General features: G+C 35.2%; 1 protein-coding gene across 7 annotated transcripts in view; it reads right to left on the bottom strand.

The window, feature by feature from the left end:
• Positions 1-578: 578 nt before the first annotated feature.
• The window catches only part of TBC1D23 (TBC1 domain family member 23), a 32,181-nt gene continuing 9,432 nt past the window's right edge, over positions 579-23,327 (bottom strand). For 5 of the 7 annotated variants that reach the window (XM_058838193.1, XM_058838157.1, XM_058838173.1 and 2 more), the window contains 15 exons: positions 21,910-22,033; positions 19,635-19,759; positions 19,478-19,521; positions 18,494-18,597; positions 17,580-17,702; positions 16,547-16,639; positions 13,796-13,966; positions 13,531-13,573; positions 12,688-12,794; positions 11,886-12,028; positions 10,216-10,260; positions 7,102-7,190; positions 4,232-4,367; positions 3,531-3,725; positions 579-2,350 (listed from right to left, as the gene is read on the bottom strand). In XM_058838193.1, coding sequence (XP_058694176.1) covers positions 2,269-2,350; positions 3,531-3,725; positions 4,232-4,367; positions 7,102-7,190; positions 10,216-10,260; positions 11,886-12,028; positions 12,688-12,794; positions 13,531-13,573; positions 13,796-13,966; positions 16,547-16,639; positions 17,580-17,702; positions 18,494-18,597; positions 19,478-19,521; positions 19,635-19,759; positions 21,910-22,033 — 1,624 coding nt within the window. In that variant the 3' untranslated portion in view covers positions 579-2,268. The remainder of the gene's footprint in view (positions 2,351-3,530; positions 3,726-4,231; positions 4,368-7,101; positions 7,191-10,215; positions 10,261-11,885; positions 12,029-12,687; positions 12,795-13,530; positions 13,574-13,795; positions 13,967-16,546; positions 16,640-17,579; positions 17,703-18,493; positions 18,598-19,477; positions 19,522-19,634; positions 19,760-21,909; positions 22,034-23,327) is intronic. The other 2 variants (XM_058838209.1, XM_058838202.1) reach the window with 1 other exon arrangement.

Here is a 23,327-nt window from a genome sequence, read left to right as displayed (position 1 = left end):
GTAGAGATACACCAGCACCATTGAAATTATTCATAGTTTGGGCTGAGCTTTTTAAGCTAAGAGGTCTGTTGATAACTTGTACATTTCCCTAAAACTTACAAATACTTAGCCTCAAAATTGCTTGGATTGTATGTTTCTACAGAGAAGGGACCTAAGAACTGACTTCCTGCTGCTTTACTTGCTGAAGAAAGGTCTTCTGTATTTGCTGTCCTCGCAGTGAAGCATACACATTAGCCACATTCCACATTTAATACTCAAATACACCTGTTTAACAACTGAGTATCATTTTCACTTCTCCCCCTCCTGAGGAGGAGAAATACGTTGTATCATTCTGTAAACATTTTCATAATAAAATCACAATGCTGAGAAGTCTGGAATTTATGCAGAAACCTTTTTTATAACTTGATTATTTTTTAATTCACTTTGATCTTTCTGTGAATGCTCCCCCAAAAGTCCTTAATGAAATTAACTTAAATTCTGAAATACTTACACTAAGAAGTCATGGCAGTAGCTCCCTATGATCCATAATCAGCTTCCTCAACTCCAAAGATCAAATTCACTTCCATTTACAAAACACCTTTAGGAAAAACTTTTAATTGATTCAGAGAATTTACACAGTATGCAACTAAATGCCTTCTGACAGAACAAGTTATGTTCAAATTGTACTGGTTTATTTACAACTGTAGTTTATAAACAGTAGCACAAACATCTTTACATGAAAAAATCTTGTTGCTGAAGTAGGCACAGAGTCAAAGACTCTTGAGGATATTTTCAGAAGGGATTAGGAAGAGGAAAATGTAATACAACAGCTGCTGGGCAAAACTATAAATACATGAGCATTGGCCCAGGTGCAATTTCATGCAAATATTCTCAACAGTTCAAGTTCTATTGGTGTTTACTCAGATACTAAGAAGAAAAAAAAATTAGTTCAAGAATTAAGGTGCCCTAGCTTGATTCCTAGTAAAATAACTTAGAATAAATGTTTTTTATAAAGGTCAGTTTAACTTATTTTACCTTCTGATGAAGTACCAAATCATAGGCTTTGATTCAAGTACTCAGAAGATTTTATGCAGCAAAACTAATCCCCATTATCTTTATAGTTTTTGGTGATTTACCATCAGTCTACAAAGATGCTCTGCCTTGTCCATAAGAACATTCCTGTACTGAGCTTTGAACAAGAGAACAATTCTTGAACAAATGGAAAGCTTATGATGAACAATTATATAAGTTGCCATCTCCCAAATATTTACTAATTTAGAAGTTGTTACAAATGCTTGAATCAATGAAGGCAGCCAGCACTGGAATTTCTTCCCTGGTTTTGTGTGCATTCATCTTCTTGCTGAACACACCTTTGGTCAGTGTGTACTCACTTTTGTGCTGAACTGAAGGGTTTTAAACATCTAAATTTCTTAGATATTTTGTTTCTGAGGAGCAAGGCAACTTGTTTTTAACTGTCATATTCTGTCATGACACATGCATTTCAGTGCACACACTCATTTTTACAAGGGAAATAGCCTCAACCTATGAAATGTAAAATTTTGCATAATTAAAAAAAAATCATGCTGCTGTAGTAAAAACTACAGGTAATTTCAGTATTTAAAAACAATCCTTACCACCAGTTCCAGTTATTTAGCCTAGTAGCTGGTAAGACATTTAAAAAACCCTTAATTTCACAAATTGCTTGTATTTTTTCCATTTATCTGCAGCCCAAACTGGACTTAACCATTTTTAATGTGAAAATTGTGTTTTTAAGATTTCTAGCTGCTCTGCTCAAAAAGCTAAATTTTTAATTAATCTTTGATACTACCAGCTAGGCAAAATCAAATTTCTAGACTGTAGGCAATGGAGACATCTTATTTGCAAGGGATAACAATTTAAAAACCACTGTGTTTTCAACTGCTCCTCTGTATCTTAGTCCCCCCATTCCTTTAATACACACTTAACATGAACCCAGCTGCATCTGCTCTTGCAAAGATGCAGATAACTCCCAGTAAGGCTGCATTAAAATGAAACAAACTGACCTTTATAATAAACACTTCTCCAAAATAAAAAAAACAAAAATAAAAAAAAAAAGAACCCAAACAAAAATCCTGTTCAGAAATGGATAATAATTTACCCTATCTCAAGCCTGCTACTCAGGCACTCCCACCAGCAAACAGAAAAATTCTCTTAAGTTAGTATTCAGTTGGGAAACAGTCAGCTTGTGTCCACATACAGTATCTTGGTTGCTTCTTCTTTATAAACTGGTCTCTACAAAGTCTTTAGTTATTAACTCTCCAAGGCATCCAATACTTTCATGATCTGTTGTTTTATGGCTTTGGTAGCATCACCTGCATTTGGAATCAAATACCTTAAAGAAAAATTAGAAAAAGCCATCATTAATTCACTATAAAATTTTTGAGTATAAATTCCATAATTCTTCTCATTCTTCCTCTGTCTAGTAGGAAGGGAAGAGGGGAATGTATTAAAATGAAAAAAATACGAAGAAATTAACATTCAATTCCTGATTACACTATGAAACTTTCTCTTTGTGAAGTTAGAACTGTTGAGTACTTCACAGGCCATCTTGGAAAGAAAAACTGACAACAGGATAGGTCAGGCCATTAAATATCTCTACATAGACAGCACTGTCTGACTGAAGCATAGCAGTTCTTGCTTGTTTTTTGTTTTGTGGTATTTTGTTTTTTGTGGTTTTTGCTTTTTTAATTCCTATAGATAGCTCTAGATCAATCTGCTCCAGTCAACAAGGCGGTAATGAGTTCAACAAGCAGTAAAGTTCCCTGAAAAATTTTAATTTATCTTTCTTGACCTACTACAAACCTAAGGAGCCAACAGGCATAGAATGTCTCTAGTCAGTTCCAACTCATCCCTCCTCTCTTGTGAAAACAGAGCATCCACTGCACAAAGTTCTCTCCAAGGAAGAGGATGAGAAAACATCCAGCTGGTATCAGCAACCTCGTTAAAAGAGTGCCAAGAAACAGCAGGCTACACCAGTGGAAAAAAGCCTGATACATCGCTCCATCTGACCCCTTCCCCCTCTTAAGCATGCAAATACTGAGCATGCCTACATGTAATTTCCAGGAATCAGGTTTCAGGGAATTAGAGTTTTGAGTCTAGGCTTCTGGACTCCTTGCACATTGCACAGACAATATGAGTCAGATGTAAAAAAAAAAAAAAATAAAAAAATTCCACAGTAAAATGACCATACTTATAAATCCCATTTTTCACAAATCCATATTTTTGCTGCAGAGAACTGTTCACTTAATTTCTGCTTAAGACCTATTACAAAAGGAAAACATTTGCACACATCCCATCCCTAACAACTGCAGTTGCAGTTCCTCTCTTCTGGGTCTCAAACACCATTTTGCTGGCAAATCTTTTTTTCCTAGCTCATATCTGAATTATGCGTTCCTAAAGAAAAACTATTACTTTTGAACTCAATTCTGTGAATTACAGCATACCCTTGACTTCCAGTGTCCAGCATCCTGGATATCATTACCACTTACACCTCTGCTACTGAGATGGCTTACCTTTCAACTGCCAGAATTTCTATGCCTGAAGTACTGCTATTTCCGTACTTAAAGGTGATCAGTTCTGGATGTTTCTTCTTGGATGTGATTTTGACTACAGCATTGAGTGCCTGTCGAGACTGTATGTAAGCCAGTCCCTTTCTTGATGGAATCTCCCTCAAACAGTACATATGAGTTGCTGTGACTAGGAGATGACTGGAAGAAAAGAAAAATACCTATTAATTTTCTTAATGAATTAAATATCAACTGTTTAGAAATTTGTATGAATAAACTACATGGAGAGAGCTAGATAATACAGCTACCAAATCTAAGAAGTAGTTTTAATACTGTCATCTAATTAAGAAAGCTCTACAAAATACTTCTGATTTTCCTTGAGTGCTGTAGCATGGCCATTTCTGAAAACAAGCATGGCATCACCCCAGCATTACTGGTGCACAGAGCATGGCAAATACCTCCAAGCCCCTGTCTCCCCCTTCAAGTTTTCTTACTATCTTGTTCTTCAAAGCAAAACTTTACACCAGGTTTTATACATAATTTCCATTCTATAACACTGCAAATACAGGAATGCAAATACGTTAACACTTTGTTCACACTTCCATTTCCTAGTTTAATATAATGGATAAATTAAGTGACCAACACTTTTTTTTTAGAATATATATCAAGATGGATGTTTTCATTGAACTTAGGATTTATTTCAGTACCTGGGAAACATATGTCCATTTTCTTTTACTTCATTACATGGAAAGTTATACTTCACATCAGGTTTATTTATCCACGTTTGGATGTTGACAACCTCTTTTCGATCATCATCTGACATTGAGGAGCTATCAATTTCATCTGTTTTGAATGGAGGGGGGTAAAAATGTTAACAAAATAAAAAAAAGCAAGCATTTTCACACCCATCAGCCAATTTTTCAATATGCTTTAAGCCACTGTAGCTACACTGGTTCAAAGCAGGTGTACCTAACCATACAGAATCATTGAGAGGAAAGAAAGAAAAAGGCATATCTGATATTTCTCTCTTAATTTTCTCTCAACAAAAAAGTATCTTTAGCTCAGGAGGTTATCTTAGGTTGTTCTGATTTGTCCCTTCAGTAAAGTTTCATGGGTTTCTTTCACGTGGACTTGTCCAGACTTTCCTCGAAGCCATATAAACCCTTTGCATTTAAACCACCAATATCTTGTGGCAAGGAGTACCAACACCAAGCCAACTTCAGTCCAGGAGACTCTCTTCTTGTGGCTTCTAGTTTCTTTTACAAGAAGAAATGAACACCTGTTGATCCCTTTCAAGGCCAGGCATTATTTTTGTGGACCACTTTCTCTCCCTTGAAATGCCTCTTTCACATAACAAAACTTCTAACATTCAGCTGTGCCTTTTCTGAAAGTAATATCCCATCTTTCCTCACCATTCTTACTCCTCTCTGAGCCTTCTCCTGTTCAAACATTGTTTCTGACATCAAGGGCAGAAGACACACAATATTTAATGTGTGGGTGAATCATAGATTTCTGAGGATTTGATTTCCTTTTCTGACTGCTAATGACTGCTTACTTATTATAAACCCACTGCTGCTGGACACAGCCAAATCATTCTACCACAACTGGATCTGAAATTAAAAGTGGGTGGGGTTTTTTAAATGTCTTTCTTGCATTAAATTCATACTGAATTTCATGTGCCATTTTATTACCCAGTCATTCAGATTAGCAAAAGACTCAGTCTGACCTCACTATCTCAAATAACCTAGGATCATTAGCAAAAATTGCCATCTTTGGCCTCACATCCTTTTTAAAGGACATTTAAGAACATATTCCAACCCTAAATTTTCAGCACAGACCTCTGTGAAACACCCAAAACTCCTGCACATGTTATTACTTAGTTGCAAAATACTGCTTTTATGTCTAAAGGTGGTGATTGTGTTTACAGAGTATTTTTGGTGCTACATTAAAAGAATTTAAGCAATCTAGTTATCTAACACAATCAACTATATTAACTCCATACAAATTACTCCCAGAAATAACTCAGGACAGCTCTTTAAAGAGCCTTTTTCAAAGTCAGTTTCCTACACTTTGTTAAACTATTTACTTCAATGCAATTCAGAATTTGAAACACACTTTGGAAAACGCTTTCACTGAAAAATAGATAATGGAATTGCAACAAATGGAACAATAATCCACCCTTGTGCCACAGAGTGACAGAATGGCTGAGGACACAAGGGATCTCTGGAGGTCACCTGGTCCAACTCCCCTGCTCAAGCAGACCCACCTAGAGCAGGCTGCAATAATTACAGCTGTCTGAAATTACTTACTACTGAAAAACCCCAAAGACTAAAGCTTCACAAAACAAATTATACAGAAACAGGCTCATTTTTTGCATTCTTTTGCATCAAGATTATATATATTTCACTTCATATGTGTTGGCTTTGCTTACTCAAATTACTCTGATTCTACTTACTTACCAAGCGTAGTAGTGTTTTGAAAAGCAAATAATTAATAGAACTTAGCAAACAACCATTACTGAAAATGTGTTCTAGACAATCTGTCTTGGGGGAGCTGGTTTTCTGAATCTACACAGACTTTGCCAAACACTATTATGGATGCTCACAGAACTGTGCAAAATTAATCACACGGCATTTGGAGAAAAATCTTGTTAGCATTAAAGCTTCTGCCTGATAATTTCACTTTGCTCCTTCAAAATTTTTATTGCAGATAATGATCAACTGTTTGTCATCCATGTTATTTAAAACTCTGACTCTCATTAATCTTTCTGAATTGTTTCTTTTGCATGTCAAAGATTCTCAGACTAGTTACTTGTTTCTCCTACAGAAGCCAAATATGCCTTTTGGCCACAAAAGAGTTATTTGTGAGATGATGACTGGCAGTGGGCTAAAACTACCAGAGCAAAACCAGAACAGCAGTAGGTCTGCACCATTTTAATGTTAGAACTGCTCTCAAAAAACCTCCAAACCTTTATGAAATGTGTGGTGCTCTAGTTTTGCCTGCAGTTTTTCAGCTAGATAAAAAATTTAAATAAAAATTGCATGTTTTTTCCTACAGCAACCTGCATGCATATCAAGAGATGAATCCATTATTAATAGATTCAGTGCTGAAAAGCAAAGTCTGAAATGCTGGAGAGGTGTGCACACATTAGCCATTTAAAGTCTAGCTCCAACTATATTTCAGAAATTCAGAGCATTACACTAACTGACAATACTAGACATGCTTAATGTTGAGAGTAATAAAGGCACAATTGCTAGTTTATGCATTCAAGATCAGTGTAGAAAAAGATCTTTGTTACAGAAATAACAAGTAAAGACAAAAGATCCACTATATCTGCTTATTTAAATTTCTTCCTGTTGGCTGTTTGGTGCCTACCACAAATTATTTTTCATTTAATCTGCTACTATGTATTTGAAGAGGGCTGGTCCTAGGCATTACCATAACACACATGTACAACAATAATAGACAAGTATCATACTGCAAGACAAAGATGTAAGAGACACTCTTTGATTTAGTCCAATTTAATAATTTTGCCTAAATAAGATAATCTAGGTAAGAGGAAAATCTTCTACTGTACCAGTATCATATTCTTCTTCATCTCCGATGCTGAATACTGGCTTCACACCCCGGTAGGGTTTTCCAACTCTGTCACTGCTGCTGACATGTCTGTTGGCAATGAAAAGGGCAGGAGAGGGCATGGGACAGGAGAAGAAAAGTATCTTTCAAACTGACGGTCTGAGTTCCACAGTAACATATTAGCAAAATGTAAACACAGCTGTGCAACAGACAAGATAATTTATGAAGCTGCCTGCAAGGAAGATGTGAGTGACCCATCAAGCAACTCGGTTAGAGGAAGCATAGTTCAGCCGCTTTGTGAGGCTGACTCTTGTAACAAAGAAAGTGGAAAGAAAGGTTGTTTTGTTTCAAAAAACCCCAACTTCTGCTCACCTTCTCAAATGGCAACACACATTAGAGACCTGAAAACTGACAACATGCTAAGTTTCCAGCATAAAGCTAAAACATAACTGGACAATCAGGGCAACTTCACAAGAATGCCAAATTCAGATGAAGCAAAAAACAAAGATTTAACTAACATGTCTGGAAGTTATTTTTTTCCTTGTTAATTCTTTAAAAGATAACAAAATGCCTTAAGAACTACACAGTGGGGTTATTACAAACCATCCACTGAAGTCTAAATCATGACTTCCTGCTCACTACTTTCAGCTTGAGTCAAATGTTGAAATATTTACTCAAACAATTCCTATTGCTACAATCCCAGCACTATTGTGATATTGATGTCAAAAATCACATTTAAATTATTTCTACAGATCATATCAAATGACACAGACAACTGAGTCTTAATGTGTGACAGCGCAAGTCCTGAGATATTTTAAAGCTCCAGCTCAGAATGCTGCAATTACATGGTCATAGCTGAATTAAAAGCTCTTGCACTGAACTGTAGAGAATACCTGAAAAATAAGACAAAAAACCTGAAAGTTCAGAAAGCAACAATATAGTCAATTTCTGAAAAAACCAACCAGTTCATAATTTTAGCCTTTAGAACTGGCAGTGCTTAGCAGTTTTAAAACACTCAAAACAAAACCAAAAAACTTGCCTGTCTCTTTCCTCCAGTTCAATAACCTCCTTTCCCCATATTGTGCATTTATGTTTCCTACCAACACTAAGCCTTGCCTCCTTTTTTAAGTACATTCACAAACTCCAGTTTACATGCTACCTTAGAACCAAGCTAGACAAGGAACAGGTTTAGTAACAGGTAAATTAATGCTACTACTTAGGGATAGCTAAAAGTAGAATTGAAAGTTAGAAAAGAAAACAACATTTTCTATGGGTAAAATTTAGTAATATGAACAAAATAAGGAAAAGTTAAAAAACAAACAGAAATGTGGTCTAAAATGGCACAAAACTAAACATACAATAACATGCTCATTAGTGTTTAAGACAATAAGCATCAATGACACTGACAATTCAAGAGGGCAGTGCTTCCATATGGAATACATATTATTTTGTAAATATGCTTTAGTAAAACATAACCAATTGAGTAAGAAGCAGCAAATTCAAATAATGTCAAATTGAATTATACAGAGAGGATCTAAGAGCAGATCTCACTAGTGTTTATCAACTGAAGTTAGTCAGGACAAGAGAGTAAACAAGAGAGTAAAATGCTACTTTATAAAAGCCTGGTAATATCTTAAATTAGAAATTTATTCTCTTTAACCTGTTGACATGGAAGGCTATCATTACATGGTTACAAATTAAATGCAATGTCTTTTGGTGGCAAACCTACCAAATGAAACATCCTGGTGATAAGCACAAAGTAGACCTAATTGAATGGATACAGAAAAAATGCCATTCTAGGTTTCTAAGAACCCTAATTTTAAGAAAATACTCTAGGGATATACAGTGTGAACTAATTTATTATTACATCTACCCAATGAAAGAAGATGTGCAATAGGAGTGAAAGGAATATGCAAAATAACCAAAGCAAAATCTCAATACATCAAAACTTCTTGGTTACAAATACAGATTCATACATCTCTGACTTATAGAGTCACCATATATTTAATGTGGTATTTTAATATTTGTTACCATATTCTAGAAACAGATCAACAAAAAGTGGGGTACAATCCCCATGATCTTTAGTATTTCTAAATTAACAAAACATACTATGTGTGCTGTTGGGCCATTCCTATAGCTTTTCTTTTACAGAATACTGGTTAACATTACTACTGATTTTGCTCACATGAACAATACCTGCTTTTGGGTGAATCCCAGCTCAAATTATGTGCAAACTACTTGAAAGAAAAATTAGTCAAAAATCCTTGAAAATCCAGTTTTAAAATTTTCCATAATTCATCTAGGATTAATTTCCATGCATTTCAGTGTAAGAAGGTCAAAAGCTACAGAACTCCTAAAGCATAACCAAAGTTCCAAAGTGATTATGCATGAACTGCTCTTCAATTACCACAAGTAATTTTATAAAAATTCAATTCGCAATTTTTATTTCTGAAATCATTATAAGACACTGTATGTGAGGCAAACGTGAAGGGCCTCCATGTTTGCATGAAATGCAGTAATTATGTGAGCAAGATAAGACAGAATTGCAAAAGCATATTTACTTTCAATTTTTCTTTTCCCAGTAATGAGCATGTCTATTTCTTTCAGCATGTTCTATTACCATGTGATAAGAAGCATAAAAGTTTGAGACTTCAGACAGAATTTCCATATGGGTTCCCTGTCATATCTAAGTTCTGATGATGTTTTATGAAAAGTTTACTTTTCATACTTATAGTCTCTCTTGTTAGAACCTTAAGCCATAATTTGTTCAGTATTTTTTACTGAATTTTGTTCAGTCTTTTACTATTACAGGTAACTAATAAAATGTACATAGGAAATGACAGGTTAAAAAAAAATCTATAAAAAGCAATAGTAAGGAAGAGAACAGAAATAACAAACCAGAAACTAAGAAAGCACTGCCAATACATTCTTTTTCTTCCTTTAGTCTCTTGACCAGTGCTTGTAAAAAGAAAGTTTTAATATATTTACAAAAATTAAATTAATATCAAAATATGCAAGCAATCTTGTCAGTGTAACCAATGCTTACAAACATTGTGATGCCATGCTAAATACAAGGAAGGTGGTTTTAGTCAGACTGCTTAATTATCAAGCTTACCGCTCCATGCTTGCTCTGTCTGGCCAGGAAATATTGAAAGGTATTCTACAGTATATTGGGGCAGAGGACAGAACAAAAGAATTAAAAAAATGTAAAGGAAAAACCTAGATAAATAGCTGAAATTCTCTATACTGGCAATGTTCCTTCTTCAAGGAGGATGCTTGTACATAAAAACAAGGCTCCATGAAAGCTGGACATGAGGTAAAGAATATTTGCAAAAAAAAAAATCTACTGAAAGATGAATTTCTTATGCTAATTTATTATGGCTTAAATGCAAGCAGTAATTGATTTCACAGAATGGCTTGGGTTGCAAGGGACTCTAAAGAGCAACATGTTTCACACCCTGCCCTGCACAGGGAGACCTCACACTAGACCACATTGCTTAAAGTTCCATCCTGCCTGGCCTTGAGCATTGGCCAGGGATGGGGCAGCCACAGCTTCCCTGGGCAGCCTCTGCCAGCACCTCACCACCCTCACTGTAAAGAATTTCTTCCTAATATCTAATCTAAATTTACCCTCTTTCAGTTTAAATCTTCACATTAATTACAGAATTATGAACTCCTGATTCAAAAATCATAACAGCAGTTAATAGTAATTAGGAAGTTCCATCTTCATATGAATCTGGAATCTACAGTGGCTAAAACATAAATAATGACAAGTTGGAAGAGGGAATTTCCCCAATTCTGGCATTAATTTTTCACCACTCAGAAATTTGGGTAAGCCCTAAGTGTTAACCACAAATGTGTAAGTTTAATTCTTCACACAGCAAAAGCTACTACCAAATGCTACTTAAGAATTTTTTCCTCTAATTGTGAAATAAAAGTAATAAAAGTAATTTAGAAAAACATTTTCCAAAACAAACAGAAGGAATGATCTGAGGAACAAAACTATTAAAAACTACTCTTCTTTTGATATTTTAAATCCTGCTAATAAACACATGCTAGATCTCTGAGACTCCTGAATACCAGTGTCTTGGTATTCAACATTCATCTTCAAATACTTTAAAGAACTACAGCAGGTGTTTTATTTAAAGCTCTGACAGATGAAAGCTGCTATTCTTGTATTTAGTTAAGGTATGTATTTGGAATGGTGTCTTCCAAATTTGAAAGTGTTCTTCAATCTACTTGCACATTCTCATTCCTGAAGACACAAAAACTAAACAAGGGTGGATTCTGAGTTAGGAAAGCAGCTTTACACAAGGACTTGAAAAAAATTAGGATCTTTAAAAGAGGTAAACTCAATTTGGCAAGATGCAGCGGTGAAAAAAACCAAAACAGAACAAAATCAACCAACCAACTGAAAAAACCTATCCAGAATTCTGCTGTCTTTGATCTATTTCATTAGAGTAAGGATGAGAAGGAACTGAAATCATTGTTCACTTTTAGACTGAACACAAAACTGACACATTATAAGAAGTGGAATTAAATGACAAATTCTAGATAAGCATTCAAGGCAACAGGGACCCACACTGGCCTTACAATATTAAAGAACAGCAGTATACTCCCTGGATCATGACAAAATGTGTAGTAAGGGTAGGGTTAGAGAATTAAAAAACTGATATTCAGTTTTTTAAGGCAACTTGTTCTCAATTAGCGCAATTTTCACACTTACAGAACAGGCACATGAAATAAACTTCTCCCAGCTAACGCACAGTGAGATAAATGACGCACCTGTCCACTGGAGTAGATGTATTTTCAATAAAACTGATAACTTTCTCTTTCACATTCACAGATTTAGTCTTCAAAGCAACCGTCATTTTATTCACTAGGGACTTCACTCCTTTTCCATCACCTGAACCATTTGGAGAATCACCCTGAAAAAGTAACTCCTCTCAGGATTAATCATATAAAAGTATGTTATTTCATCTCAAAGAATTTATTAAAAAGGAAACAGACTACAGAACAGCAATTTACTTTTTGGTACTCAGTAGAACCTTAATTACACAACTGAGTATTTCTTCAGAGCTCTATCAAATAACAGCAATGACATGTGACTGAGGAAAATATCATCCTATAAAGCAAGCTTGACAGACTACATTTCTGAGCACTCTGCTATGGACATCTAGACAAAGGAATCCTGTTAGTGATACACTGCATCTAGATTAAAAGCTAAATTCTACACATAATATATCAGCTGTAGAAAAGATACCATTTTGAGCTCTGCTGCAAAATTGTATGCTACTTTATAGTAACTTATTCCCAGAGTAAGAGCCTGGGAAAGAGTTGTCTATTACATGTATTCTGCTGGAGAATGACAACAGCAAGTTCTTACCTACAAATTCTTTCCCTCAAGAGGATAAAAATGTTTAGATCACCACTGACTAGACTGTGATCATAGCTTGAAATTAAACACAAGTGAAAACAGTCATGGCTTGCAATAATGCATTTTACAGACTAGAACAAGGAATGTGAAGAAAGCATTCAGTAAATTTAGGGTTCCCATCCCACTGTAACATGCTAAAATTTCACTTACATCAACAGAGCTTATGCTATTTCTTGAGCCTGAGGTACTTGCAATCCAGTGGCCATATCCATTTTCTGGTCCTTCCACATTGATATCTGCTAAGTGCTGCTGGAGAGCTGTTAAAAGGCCATTAAAAACAACCAGAATTACACTGGACTTAGTCTGTTGATGAAAATATTGTATATACCCAAGACTAATCAGTAACAATTTTTCCCCCACAATTCAATAAAATTGATAAATTCAGCGATCACTCTAACAATCCCCAGCTTTTCTTTACAGTACAAAGGAATTAAGATTATCTAATGCCTATTTATCTACCTAGTACACTAATTATTTTAGTAAACATTTAGAATACAGCAGCAATTAAAAATAAATCACTGCTTTGATCTTAGAGACAGCTCTTATAATATCACACATATGATTAATAATACCTCTACTGTCATATTGTAGCACAGATCTCTACTGTTGTAGAGCCTGATTATTTCCAGCAACATCAACTGCAGAATTATGAACTCCTGATTTAAGAAATCATAACAGCAGTTAAAAGTAATTAGGAAGTTCCATCTTCATATGAATCTATAATCTACAGTGGCTTAAACATAAATAATGACAAGTTGGAAGAGGGAATTTCCCCAGTTCTGGCATTAATTTTTCACCACTCAGAAATTTGGGTGAGCCCCAAGAGATAGCCACAAATGCATAAGTGCACAGTGTTTACTTACACAAAACAAAAACCTGACAAATGACACCTAGTTTCTATTCATTTAGATAGTTTTTAGCAAAAGCCTCAAAAATATTAAGTGTTAAGATATCAAGATTTTTCAAGTCAAAGTTCATTATTAATAAGCTTACCCATAAAGCCTCCTTTGGCAATGCTAACATATTCCTTATTTTTCTGCAACAAAAAAGATCATTCTGATCAGAGCAAAAACCTGTGGAATGAGTTTGGCAATTATGGTAATGAAACAGGGATTAGTTTGTTTACTAAAAACTGTGAACTTGAGTAGTGCAAAAACCAGTTCAGATTTTAAGGAGAAAATGTTTTGCTGTTTACCATCAATGACACATACAGACACCCTTTGCTCCAGCTCTTAAATCAGTGGCAATTTAATTGTACCTGTAAGAAATGTGCTAACACCATGTTCATATACATATCTTCTTCTTCCCTGCCACTTCCCATGAAGCAGAGATGTTCCCCACCAGCTATGGAGCCAGACTCAATAGATTGTTTTTGTGCTTCTAACAGGGATTTTACAGACTGTGCAAATTCTGATGGGTTCTGAAGCATCTGTGGAATGAACAAACAAAAAATTGTGTTTGACACCAAGATACTGTAACACAAGCTGTGAAAGAAGACAAACTTTGAGAATAGTTACAATTTGTTGAGCACAAGCAAGGCAACATCAGCACTGTGCAAGTCACACACATACACCCTGAACCACACTGAGACCTCATGTTACATAAAGAACACTTGAGAATGGTCCTTTACTTCCTCACCCCACTTGCTCCCCCCAGGAAAAAGAATATAGCTAACATTTGCTAGTTTACTTCTCAAGGCATCTAGTAATAAGTCTTGGAAACCTTCATGTTGCATTAATTTGGTAATACAGCAGCGGGACTTGTTTCCATATTCACACATGCTTGGGCACAACACATTCAAACTTTGGAGATTCAAAACCTTTTCAATTACCTATAATTTCTAGATGCCAGTAAAGTCTTTCTCTTGTTGCCTCCCCACTAAGCTTTTTCTCATTTACTTATCAAGATTTGCAAACAGAAATTACAATTGAGAGTACAAGGAGGTATCTGTGATTCTTTGTACTCTAAAAAAGTAAAGGCTGGGATACATGAAGGCCTGCTATGCATGCAAAAACAAAAGTTCTATGTGAAAGAGATGGAGAAACAAAGACTTTCTCAACATAGCTAAAATTTTAACCTGTGTTTGTGGGGAAGGTACTTATTTAAACTCATAAGGGAATTTTGACGTGTAACTGGATTGAGGGGGGCAGGGAGGGGCCAGAAGGGGCTCCCATTATCTTGTCTGTACAGTGGATTAAATGATGAAGGACAAAGTCACAAGTACACAACCTAGCCATCAGTAAGTAAAGCTGAATTTTAACTGGGGTTTTCCTAGAGATAAAGGCTGCTGCTTTATTACACAGGTCCTAAATCTCACTACTTCCTCTAACTATAAATGAGATGGATTCCAAAGTGCTTTCTTTCCCCATTGTCTCTCCTTACAATAACTTTTGTGTACTTTGACACATACAGGAATATGAAATGCACTGAAATTCCATTAATGACTTCTCATCACAAAGGTTTTTCCCTATAATATTTTCCTAGCATTGAACTTCTAAAAACAAGGATGAACTTGGTGGAATTTATCCACCATGGTTCATGAAGGACCATTAATTCCAATATACAATTTGAATACATATGAACTGATCACATCTAATTTAAGACTTGTTTCCATGGACTCCTTTTTCATATACCATCAACTATTTGTACTACTTAATAATTTAAAATGAATAAAATTAATTAATTCAATTTAAAATAATTTAAATTGAATATGACATTCAATTAAGGCTAGCAGAATACCCACATAGGACAGGGCAAGTTTTTCCTAAATGATTAATGTGGTTAAAAACCACACTATATCAAAGAATCATTTAGGTTGGAAAAGACCCTTGTTATCGAGTCCAACCACGAACCTCACCCTGCCAACTCTCCACTGCTAAGCCACGTCCCCAAGTGCCACATCTACAAGTAATAAATAACTCTGGGGATGGTGACTCAACCCCTTCCCTGGGCAGCCTGTTCCAATGCTTGACAACCCTTTCAGGGAAGAAATTTTTCCTAACATCCAATCTAAACTTCCCCTGATGCAACATGATGCACTTACTCCTCCTGCTCTACTGCTTTTTACTTGGGAGAAGAGACTGACACCCATCTTGCTACAGCCTCCTTCAGATAGTTATAGAAAGCACTAAAGTCGCCCTTCAGCCTCCTCTTCTCTCCTCTGTAATTATATTTAATATTATATTTACATATGTGCATATAATACTGAATAATGCATCATTTTTATTAGAGAGGTAAAGATATTAGATGCAGGATTGAACTTAACTAAGGTATAATAGTCTTTTATAGTGTATATCCAAATAAATCATTCCATACAGCTTCCATAGACTGCTTAAAGTAACATAGTTGAGTGCTAATCTAGAAATGATGAATACACTGCTGAAATGGGAGTGATTTTGGGGGGAAAAAAGGACAGAGAAAAATTATGACTGAACGTTCAATTAGGAATTCATAATCAAATAGGAAGTACAAAATCTTTATTGAAGTTATTCATCCACAGCACATCTCAGTGCCAAAAACAATGCACTTTTGTATTGTACAGCAAAAATTTTAAAGAAGCAACCAAAATCTTTTCAAGATATATGCCCTGTAAAAGCAGACTGTAATAAGACTGGCTGAGGCAAAAAAAGAGACAAAGAAAAAAAGTGCTCTTTTAAAAAATTAATTACACCTTTCACTGGAAAATAGGATGCTAAAAAGAGATTTCTCCTCCAAGCAATGTATAGTGTTTAGTCTGTATGGGTTTCCATTCCTAATCAAAGAACAGCAAGTCTGGAATCCCACATTCTAATGTCATTAAGGGCTAAACTTCTCAGTCAAATAATGGTTTTATCATCTCCTTTAGAGAAGCTAATTTTTGAAAACTTATCATCACACAGCTAGACGCTGCATCTAGTCCACATACCAGAGCCTAAGTTAAGGTTACTTTATTTTTCAAGGCAGGCATTTCTCTCCCCTTCTATCTCAGTTAGGATTCAAATACCCGTAAAGAAACAAAAAGCATACAAACCAAATCTGAGTCTAAATGAAATGCTGTCGATAAATGCCCAGCATTGTATTGCTCTGCAGGACGACAATCCACTACAAAGAATCTCACTCCTTCCTGAAAGAGAAATTTTTAAAATTTAAAATTGCATAATTATTGACAGAATTCAATTACATTCCAATAGTAATTCCAGTACTACAGGAACTGCTCAGAGGGCCTAAGAGCTATTCAAAACTATCTTACCTCACCGCTTGGTTAATCTGAACTTTGTCTAGTCTGTTACCAGACTAACAGTAGTATTTTAGTATCAGCTTTCCATTAATAAATCAGCTTGTGCATGGGAAAGGATCATCCAAGTGCAATTATATAACTTCTACTGAGAGGAAAAATAGGGGGCATGAGACAATCCAAGAGTTCACTATAAACCAGCACAGCATATAAGGATGGGTTTATATCCCACCAACTTGCATAGGATATAAACAGATGCTTAACTTTATTTGGACAGGGAAAAACCCCAAACTATTAATGACAAAACTTCTACAAGAAGTCAGTAGCCAATAAGAAACACTGTAATCTAACTACATTATGATCCATATATGGGTCTTACATATTTCTTGTGAAGTCCTTGAATCTATGTCTCCAATTAACTTCTACTGAAACAAGTTTAATCAATTTTCTTTTTTTCATTTAAATCCTTCATTGACAAAAGACATATATTCCTTAACAGCATTATTCTCAAAGGTACTGAGTAGTGAATTTTAAATTTTCCTCTACAGTAGCTACATTTGGAAAGGAATTCAAATTAGCAAGACAGTACTTTCAGCTCACACTCCTCAAATTCAAATCAGCTGTCTTAAGCTCACTATGCTCCTTCCTACAGCACAAATGCATTGAAGGCAGCAGATCATTTACAAGGGAGAAAACTTCAAGACCAAAATATTTTTCCTGAAATAGCAAATACTCATTTGTGTTGTTAGCACTTAAAACTAATGGTTAGTGATTGAGTCTTTTCCTTTTCTGTAAAATAGTGAGGGGAAGGTAAATGCAGTATACTGACTCCTTGTTGCTGGTTTGCTTGCAGAATCTCGGACACAGAAACTGCTAGACAGAGAGCCTGGCTCAAGTCTGTGTCATCATCTTTGAGGCCCAGCAAACTGCTGCCAAAAAGACTGTGGTTGTCCTAATAAGGCAAGAAAAATAAAGATTAACTGAAGCCATTGTCTTTATGTGTGAAAGTTTAAAATAAAACCATATCCACTAAGCTGCAAATATGAAGTTCCACACGTGTGTATCCTGTCCATACAGTAATAAAACTTTTGATCAGAGATCCTTTCTGAGCATCATGGCAAGGTCTGCGCTTCCATTACAAACGTGTTTGTTCACCACTTTGACCACACCAACATGATGCAGTGTCTCTGGTATTTGTTTTTTAGTTGTTTGCTTTGTTTTTTCCCCCCACAAAAAACCTCCCATACCTGTCTACACACATCAGTCAAAGTGCATACAAGCCGAGGACACTGGCTATCAAATACTTTTATTTCATCCATTAACTAAGTCAGATATCATGAGTAAGGAAGAGCTGCAAAAAGTGCAGGTGATAATAGATTTATCTATAGAGACTTTTTCCTCTTTGTTATTACAAATACAGCTAACACTGCTGTGCAGTGTACTACAATGCAGTTGTGTCAATATACACAGACATATTCATGTCAATATTCATCAGTTCTTACAAGAACTTTGGAAAATGAGGTTATCAGCCATGAAGTGAGAATATTGCAAGGAAGATTCTCTCTTAACATATTCCACTTAACCTTATCTTTCAAAGGTCCTAACAGTAAATACCGCCAGAGTAACAACATGAAAAAATCGCTTAAAAAAAAAAGAAAATCACAATGAAATATTCCAAGTTATTGGCAGCAGGAGCTTAAACACTTGCCAAAAAGAAGAGAATTTCAAAATTACTTTTATTACCTTCCTGAAAGAAGCTGGAGTTTTGCTACAGTAATATTGTGCCAAAGAGAAGAGATCTTCTATATCCTCTAAATCGAGATTGGCTGGTGATGTTTCTAAGGATTCTGAGACAAATAAACAACATAAATGCAACACTATTCAGACACAGAAATCAAGCAACATAGATCATAAAAGAACTTATTTTAATAAGGCATAACAATCTAGTGTATTGATTAAACATGAACATTGATCCACTCTCCAGATGAAAAGTGGAGATACAGGAAATACTCGTATTCATAGAAAACTTATGTTTTTTTCTAGATGTTTGAACCTTCTATGCAAATGATTTTTTACCACATTCTTACTTCTGCATAGTTTTAGCTTTCAGTTCTAATTCTAATTTAGCTACTTTTCTAAAGAGCTTGACCTCTAGAATCCTTTAAAATGAGTACTTAATCAGTAGCACTGTTCTCTGTCCAGGAAAACCCAAGGGTGTAATTCTGCAGCATATGGCAAAGACACAAAATTCCAAGCACTCTCATTTTGAACTACTAGAGATTATTAATTACATTGCATTATGTTTGTAAAAAAATTCAAAGACAAGAGCTATTTACATTTTCCACTGAAATTTAATGCATTTTCTATAAAAACAATGAATTAAGCTCAGATTAAGTGTGCATGAAGACAATCCAGAAAATGCAACAAGTGCAGTAGATTTAAAGAAGGATTTGACAGCTGTTGCTTTGGGCTTAGAAAGACCAGTTTCTGGTGATTGTTTACTGAAGTATAAAACTAGGTGTGGGAGTATTAAAAGGAATGAGGAAAGAAGATCAAGGACAGGGCAGCAAAAGAACAGTAAGAAAGGAATTAATGAGTGAAGAGATTTGTTAATGAGAAAAATCACATGGAAATAATCTAGCTCTTTAGCAACAAAAAATAGTAATAAATGGGAATTAGAGTATATAATAAATATTTCACTAGCAGCTATGTAAGAGAAGTACTTACTTATCATTTCTTCTTTATCTGATTCTTGTGCTAAGATAACGTCTCTGAAAACAGTAAAGTCACAGGCATAGATTAAGTCAGTAAAACCAAAAAGAAACAAACCTGGATTAAAACAATGTCAGCAAAGAATGTCCCAAAGAATTAACTACACACTTACTTTGCATTGACAAGGATGATCAACATTAAGAAATAAATAAAGAATGGATCTGCTTGTTGTAGATATCCATCCCATATTGCCTGAGTGACTTCAGCTGAACAGTAGTATGAGAAGAGGCTTCCAAGCTAAAAGTTTGGAAAATAATATGAGAAAATGCAATTACCAGGAACAATCTTACAGGGAAACATTTTTAACAGAGATACACGATATCTAAAAGAAAATAAACCAAACAAAATTATGATAAAGCCTGCATCTGCACAGCATACTGAAGGATGGTTCTAACCTCTAAAATATTTTTATGGAAACAGTGCACAATGCTACAGATTATCTGTGAATAAATATGACTAGTGTGAAGGCAAAGTTGGCTGTACACTGCCAGCCTTGCAAATTCAACCACAGATAACACAATCAAGCTGGAGTACTGTTTAGCTCACAGCCAGTGCTAAATACCAATTACCAACAAGACAATCATAAGAGAATATATTTACTCAAATAGCATAGCAATTAGAGCTTTGAAAGGATCCTGCAAACATAATTATTTTTATTTTCCACAGTAGAATTGGGCTAATTGAACATAGTTGCACATTAGTTTGACAACATCACTTACTTAGCATTACATTATGATGGTTTATAACTGAGTAATTAAACATTTGCAAGCATCAGAAAATTTTCATTACCATTTAAGAAAACCTTTGCCTGTTCCCATGCTCCCACTTGAAAATACATCCTCTCTGATATACAAAGTTCAAAGCAGATAAAAGGTAGGAACTTCTTACCATACATGCCAGGTAACATTTAAAATCTCACCTAACTGAAATGTATGCCACCTGACTTCACTGGGGTCTTACTCAACTTGGTGATGCACACAAATTCTGTATCAACACAGCTATAGCTTTCAAAAGCTTGGTATCTGATTTAAAACACTATCATGGAATATTTCAACACTTCCTAGTATAGTTTTATAGCAGGAGATAAAAAGATCTATTCAATTCTGACTCAAATGCAACTGAAGACAAAATGTCCATGAAGAAGATGACAATGGCAGGTCTCTGTACATTGCTTATATATTTCTAAGTATTAGTGATACACTTATACAGACTGAGATTTTTCACAGATGAAACAGAGAATTTTACTGCAATCTCATTGTATAAAATGAAATGTAAGATTTTTTCCTAAAATTGTACACCAGGAAGCATGGTGTTGAGGACTGGCAGCTACACCAGCTTGCTTCTCTACCACCTTTCTGAGAGAAGATTCTTTTTCACATTAGGTTCCAAAATTCTAATAAACAACTTCAAAGAATTTTGTACTTACTGAGGAAAATTCTATTAAAAAATGGAAATTGAGTGGGAAAAAAAGGCCTGATTTCTCTTTTGAAGGCTCGTAAGACTGGCAAAAGGCAGATTTTGAGAATATGAAAATTTTTCTTAGACACATTTTTACACTACAACTGGCAGCAGCCTTAAAAAAAACTCAAGAAAAACCACCCCCAAATACAAACCTCACAGTTTTATAATTCATTTCAGTCTTCTTTAAATGAAAATACATGAAGTTGAAAAAAGTTTTCCATAGCCAATGAGTATGAAAGAAGAACCTAGAAGAGTTCATGGGTCAAAGCCTTCTCTATTAAATTACAGACTTTGCCTGTGCAAGCACAGTATCATGATTTTGTATTGCATATACTAAGTAGCATGGAAACAAAAATGTTGTTGTAGTCCTCCTCCACAAACTTTATAAAAAATTATTGAGGTAAGCATTTTTGTAACTACTCACAGTTTGAGGCAGTTTTGAAGAGGTAATGACTAATGCTTTAAAATTTGTAAAATTAATGTGCCTAAATTCTAAAACACGTACATGTATCTCTTAGCAGCGAGATTTTAAAAACAATTCATACTTTAGCTTTAAAAGACCTGTTAGACTGATGTTTACCCATATCTATAACATACAGCTGCCCACAATCAAAACTAACATCAGGGCTTCTTGCTTTTAGAGTACGTCAGCTGCTATCATTCCTCCTTAGTCCAAGAAGTTCCTAACATCAGTGGCTCAATAAGGACTCATCCAGTACAATAAAAACGTGACATTAACAAGACCTTGTACCTCATGCGAAACACTAACAACAAAAAGCCCATACTACATTAAAACATGCAATTTATTTTAATACATGCAGTCCTAATTGCTTGTACTACTCTTCCATAAACTGACAACATAAAAAACCCTTAAATTTTAACAGAAATTTATTTTTCATTATGTTTCCCTACTTTCACTTTATTACCCAGTTGAGTGCATACGAATCTGGAGTCATCTTCTTGGTGTCAAGAAAGGAGCAGAGTTCAGGCTCATGGTACTGAAGCAACAGCCTAAATAGATGAAAGGGTCTTCCCTTCATAAAACAATCCCTAAAAAGTAGCAATGAAAATAATAAACTCCCCTGTAATATTGCAGTTTCCAGACTTACAGTAGCAATTCTTTACTATCTGTGATTATGTAATTTCCTGTACATTGCTCTTTTAATTCACATGGACTGATCATGAAATCAACTTGCCTCGAGAGTCAAAAACCAACCAATCAAATCAAACCAACAAAAATCCCACAAACATTGAAACCCCCACTAAACTAACAAGGCAGTAGAATGAAATACTGTCAATATTGACAGATTATATAATACAGAAGTATTTAAAACAGATTTAAATCTCAAAACAAGGCAAGCATGGGACCAATGGAGCAGAAATTCACTGATCTACTATAAATTGCCTTTCTATGGCTTTCATTCTCCCACTGAAGAGAAAAAAAACAACCAGGAAACGGTCTACATCTCATTGAAACACCACCTAGATTCCTACAGAGAAGCTCAAATACTCTGCAAGCCTTCTAAAAGCTTCTAAAGCCTTCTGAAAGCACATGAGTTATGTGACCATAATGCCACTATCCCCAAATAGCTCACAGAGCCCAAGAGTGTCTCAGAGCAGAAAGGGACATGAGCTGAGTCAAGTGATGGGACTGATAAATACTTCCTGCCACTACAGCAAACATGTGTTTTTCATATTTTGGGCACCTATCCATCAGCCAGGCTGGAATCCCCTCTCCAGGCAATCAGACTAAGATCTTTAACTACAGACTATTCACCCTTGCTGAAGTGTCATAGTGGTCCAACATACATAAAAAATTTACTTTAGCAAGAGCACCTACATAACAGCATGAAAAGCTCAAAAGTAGTATTTGTCATTAAAAATATCTAGCAACTTAGAAAAAAGTGATTTCAGTCCCAACTCAAAAGAACATAGGGAAAAAATATCAACTACTTCTAAAGAAATTTTGAGACTTAATTAGTGCTTATGAATTGCTGTTTCTGAAGGGATAGAAGTATTTTAGATTCAAAAAATGCTAGGAAAGGGAACAAAAAACCACTTTCACATAAGCTATGTGAATTAGTTCATAAACAAATGTTTTGATATTGCATGGAAGAACAGTTCTTTAAAAGCCTTATTGAGTCACATGCTAGCTCTTTGCATCTTAAAGCAACCCAATCATCTCCTGGATTTCAAACCAACAGGTACTGAAATTTACAATCATATGAAAGAATCTGACAATATGGTTACAAACAATGCTACTCTAGCCAAAACCAACATGGACATCTTTCAGAGAATACTGCTACTGCCAATAAAAACAGTACATATGGAAAAGAAAGAGTTT

This window comes from Poecile atricapillus, chromosome 1, assembly GCF_030490865.1.
Source record: "Poecile atricapillus isolate bPoeAtr1 chromosome 1, bPoeAtr1.hap1, whole genome shotgun sequence".
Classification (NCBI taxonomy): Eukaryota; Metazoa; Chordata; class Aves; order Passeriformes; family Paridae; genus Poecile; species Poecile atricapillus.
This window is presented reverse-complemented; position numbering and strand designations above follow the sequence as displayed.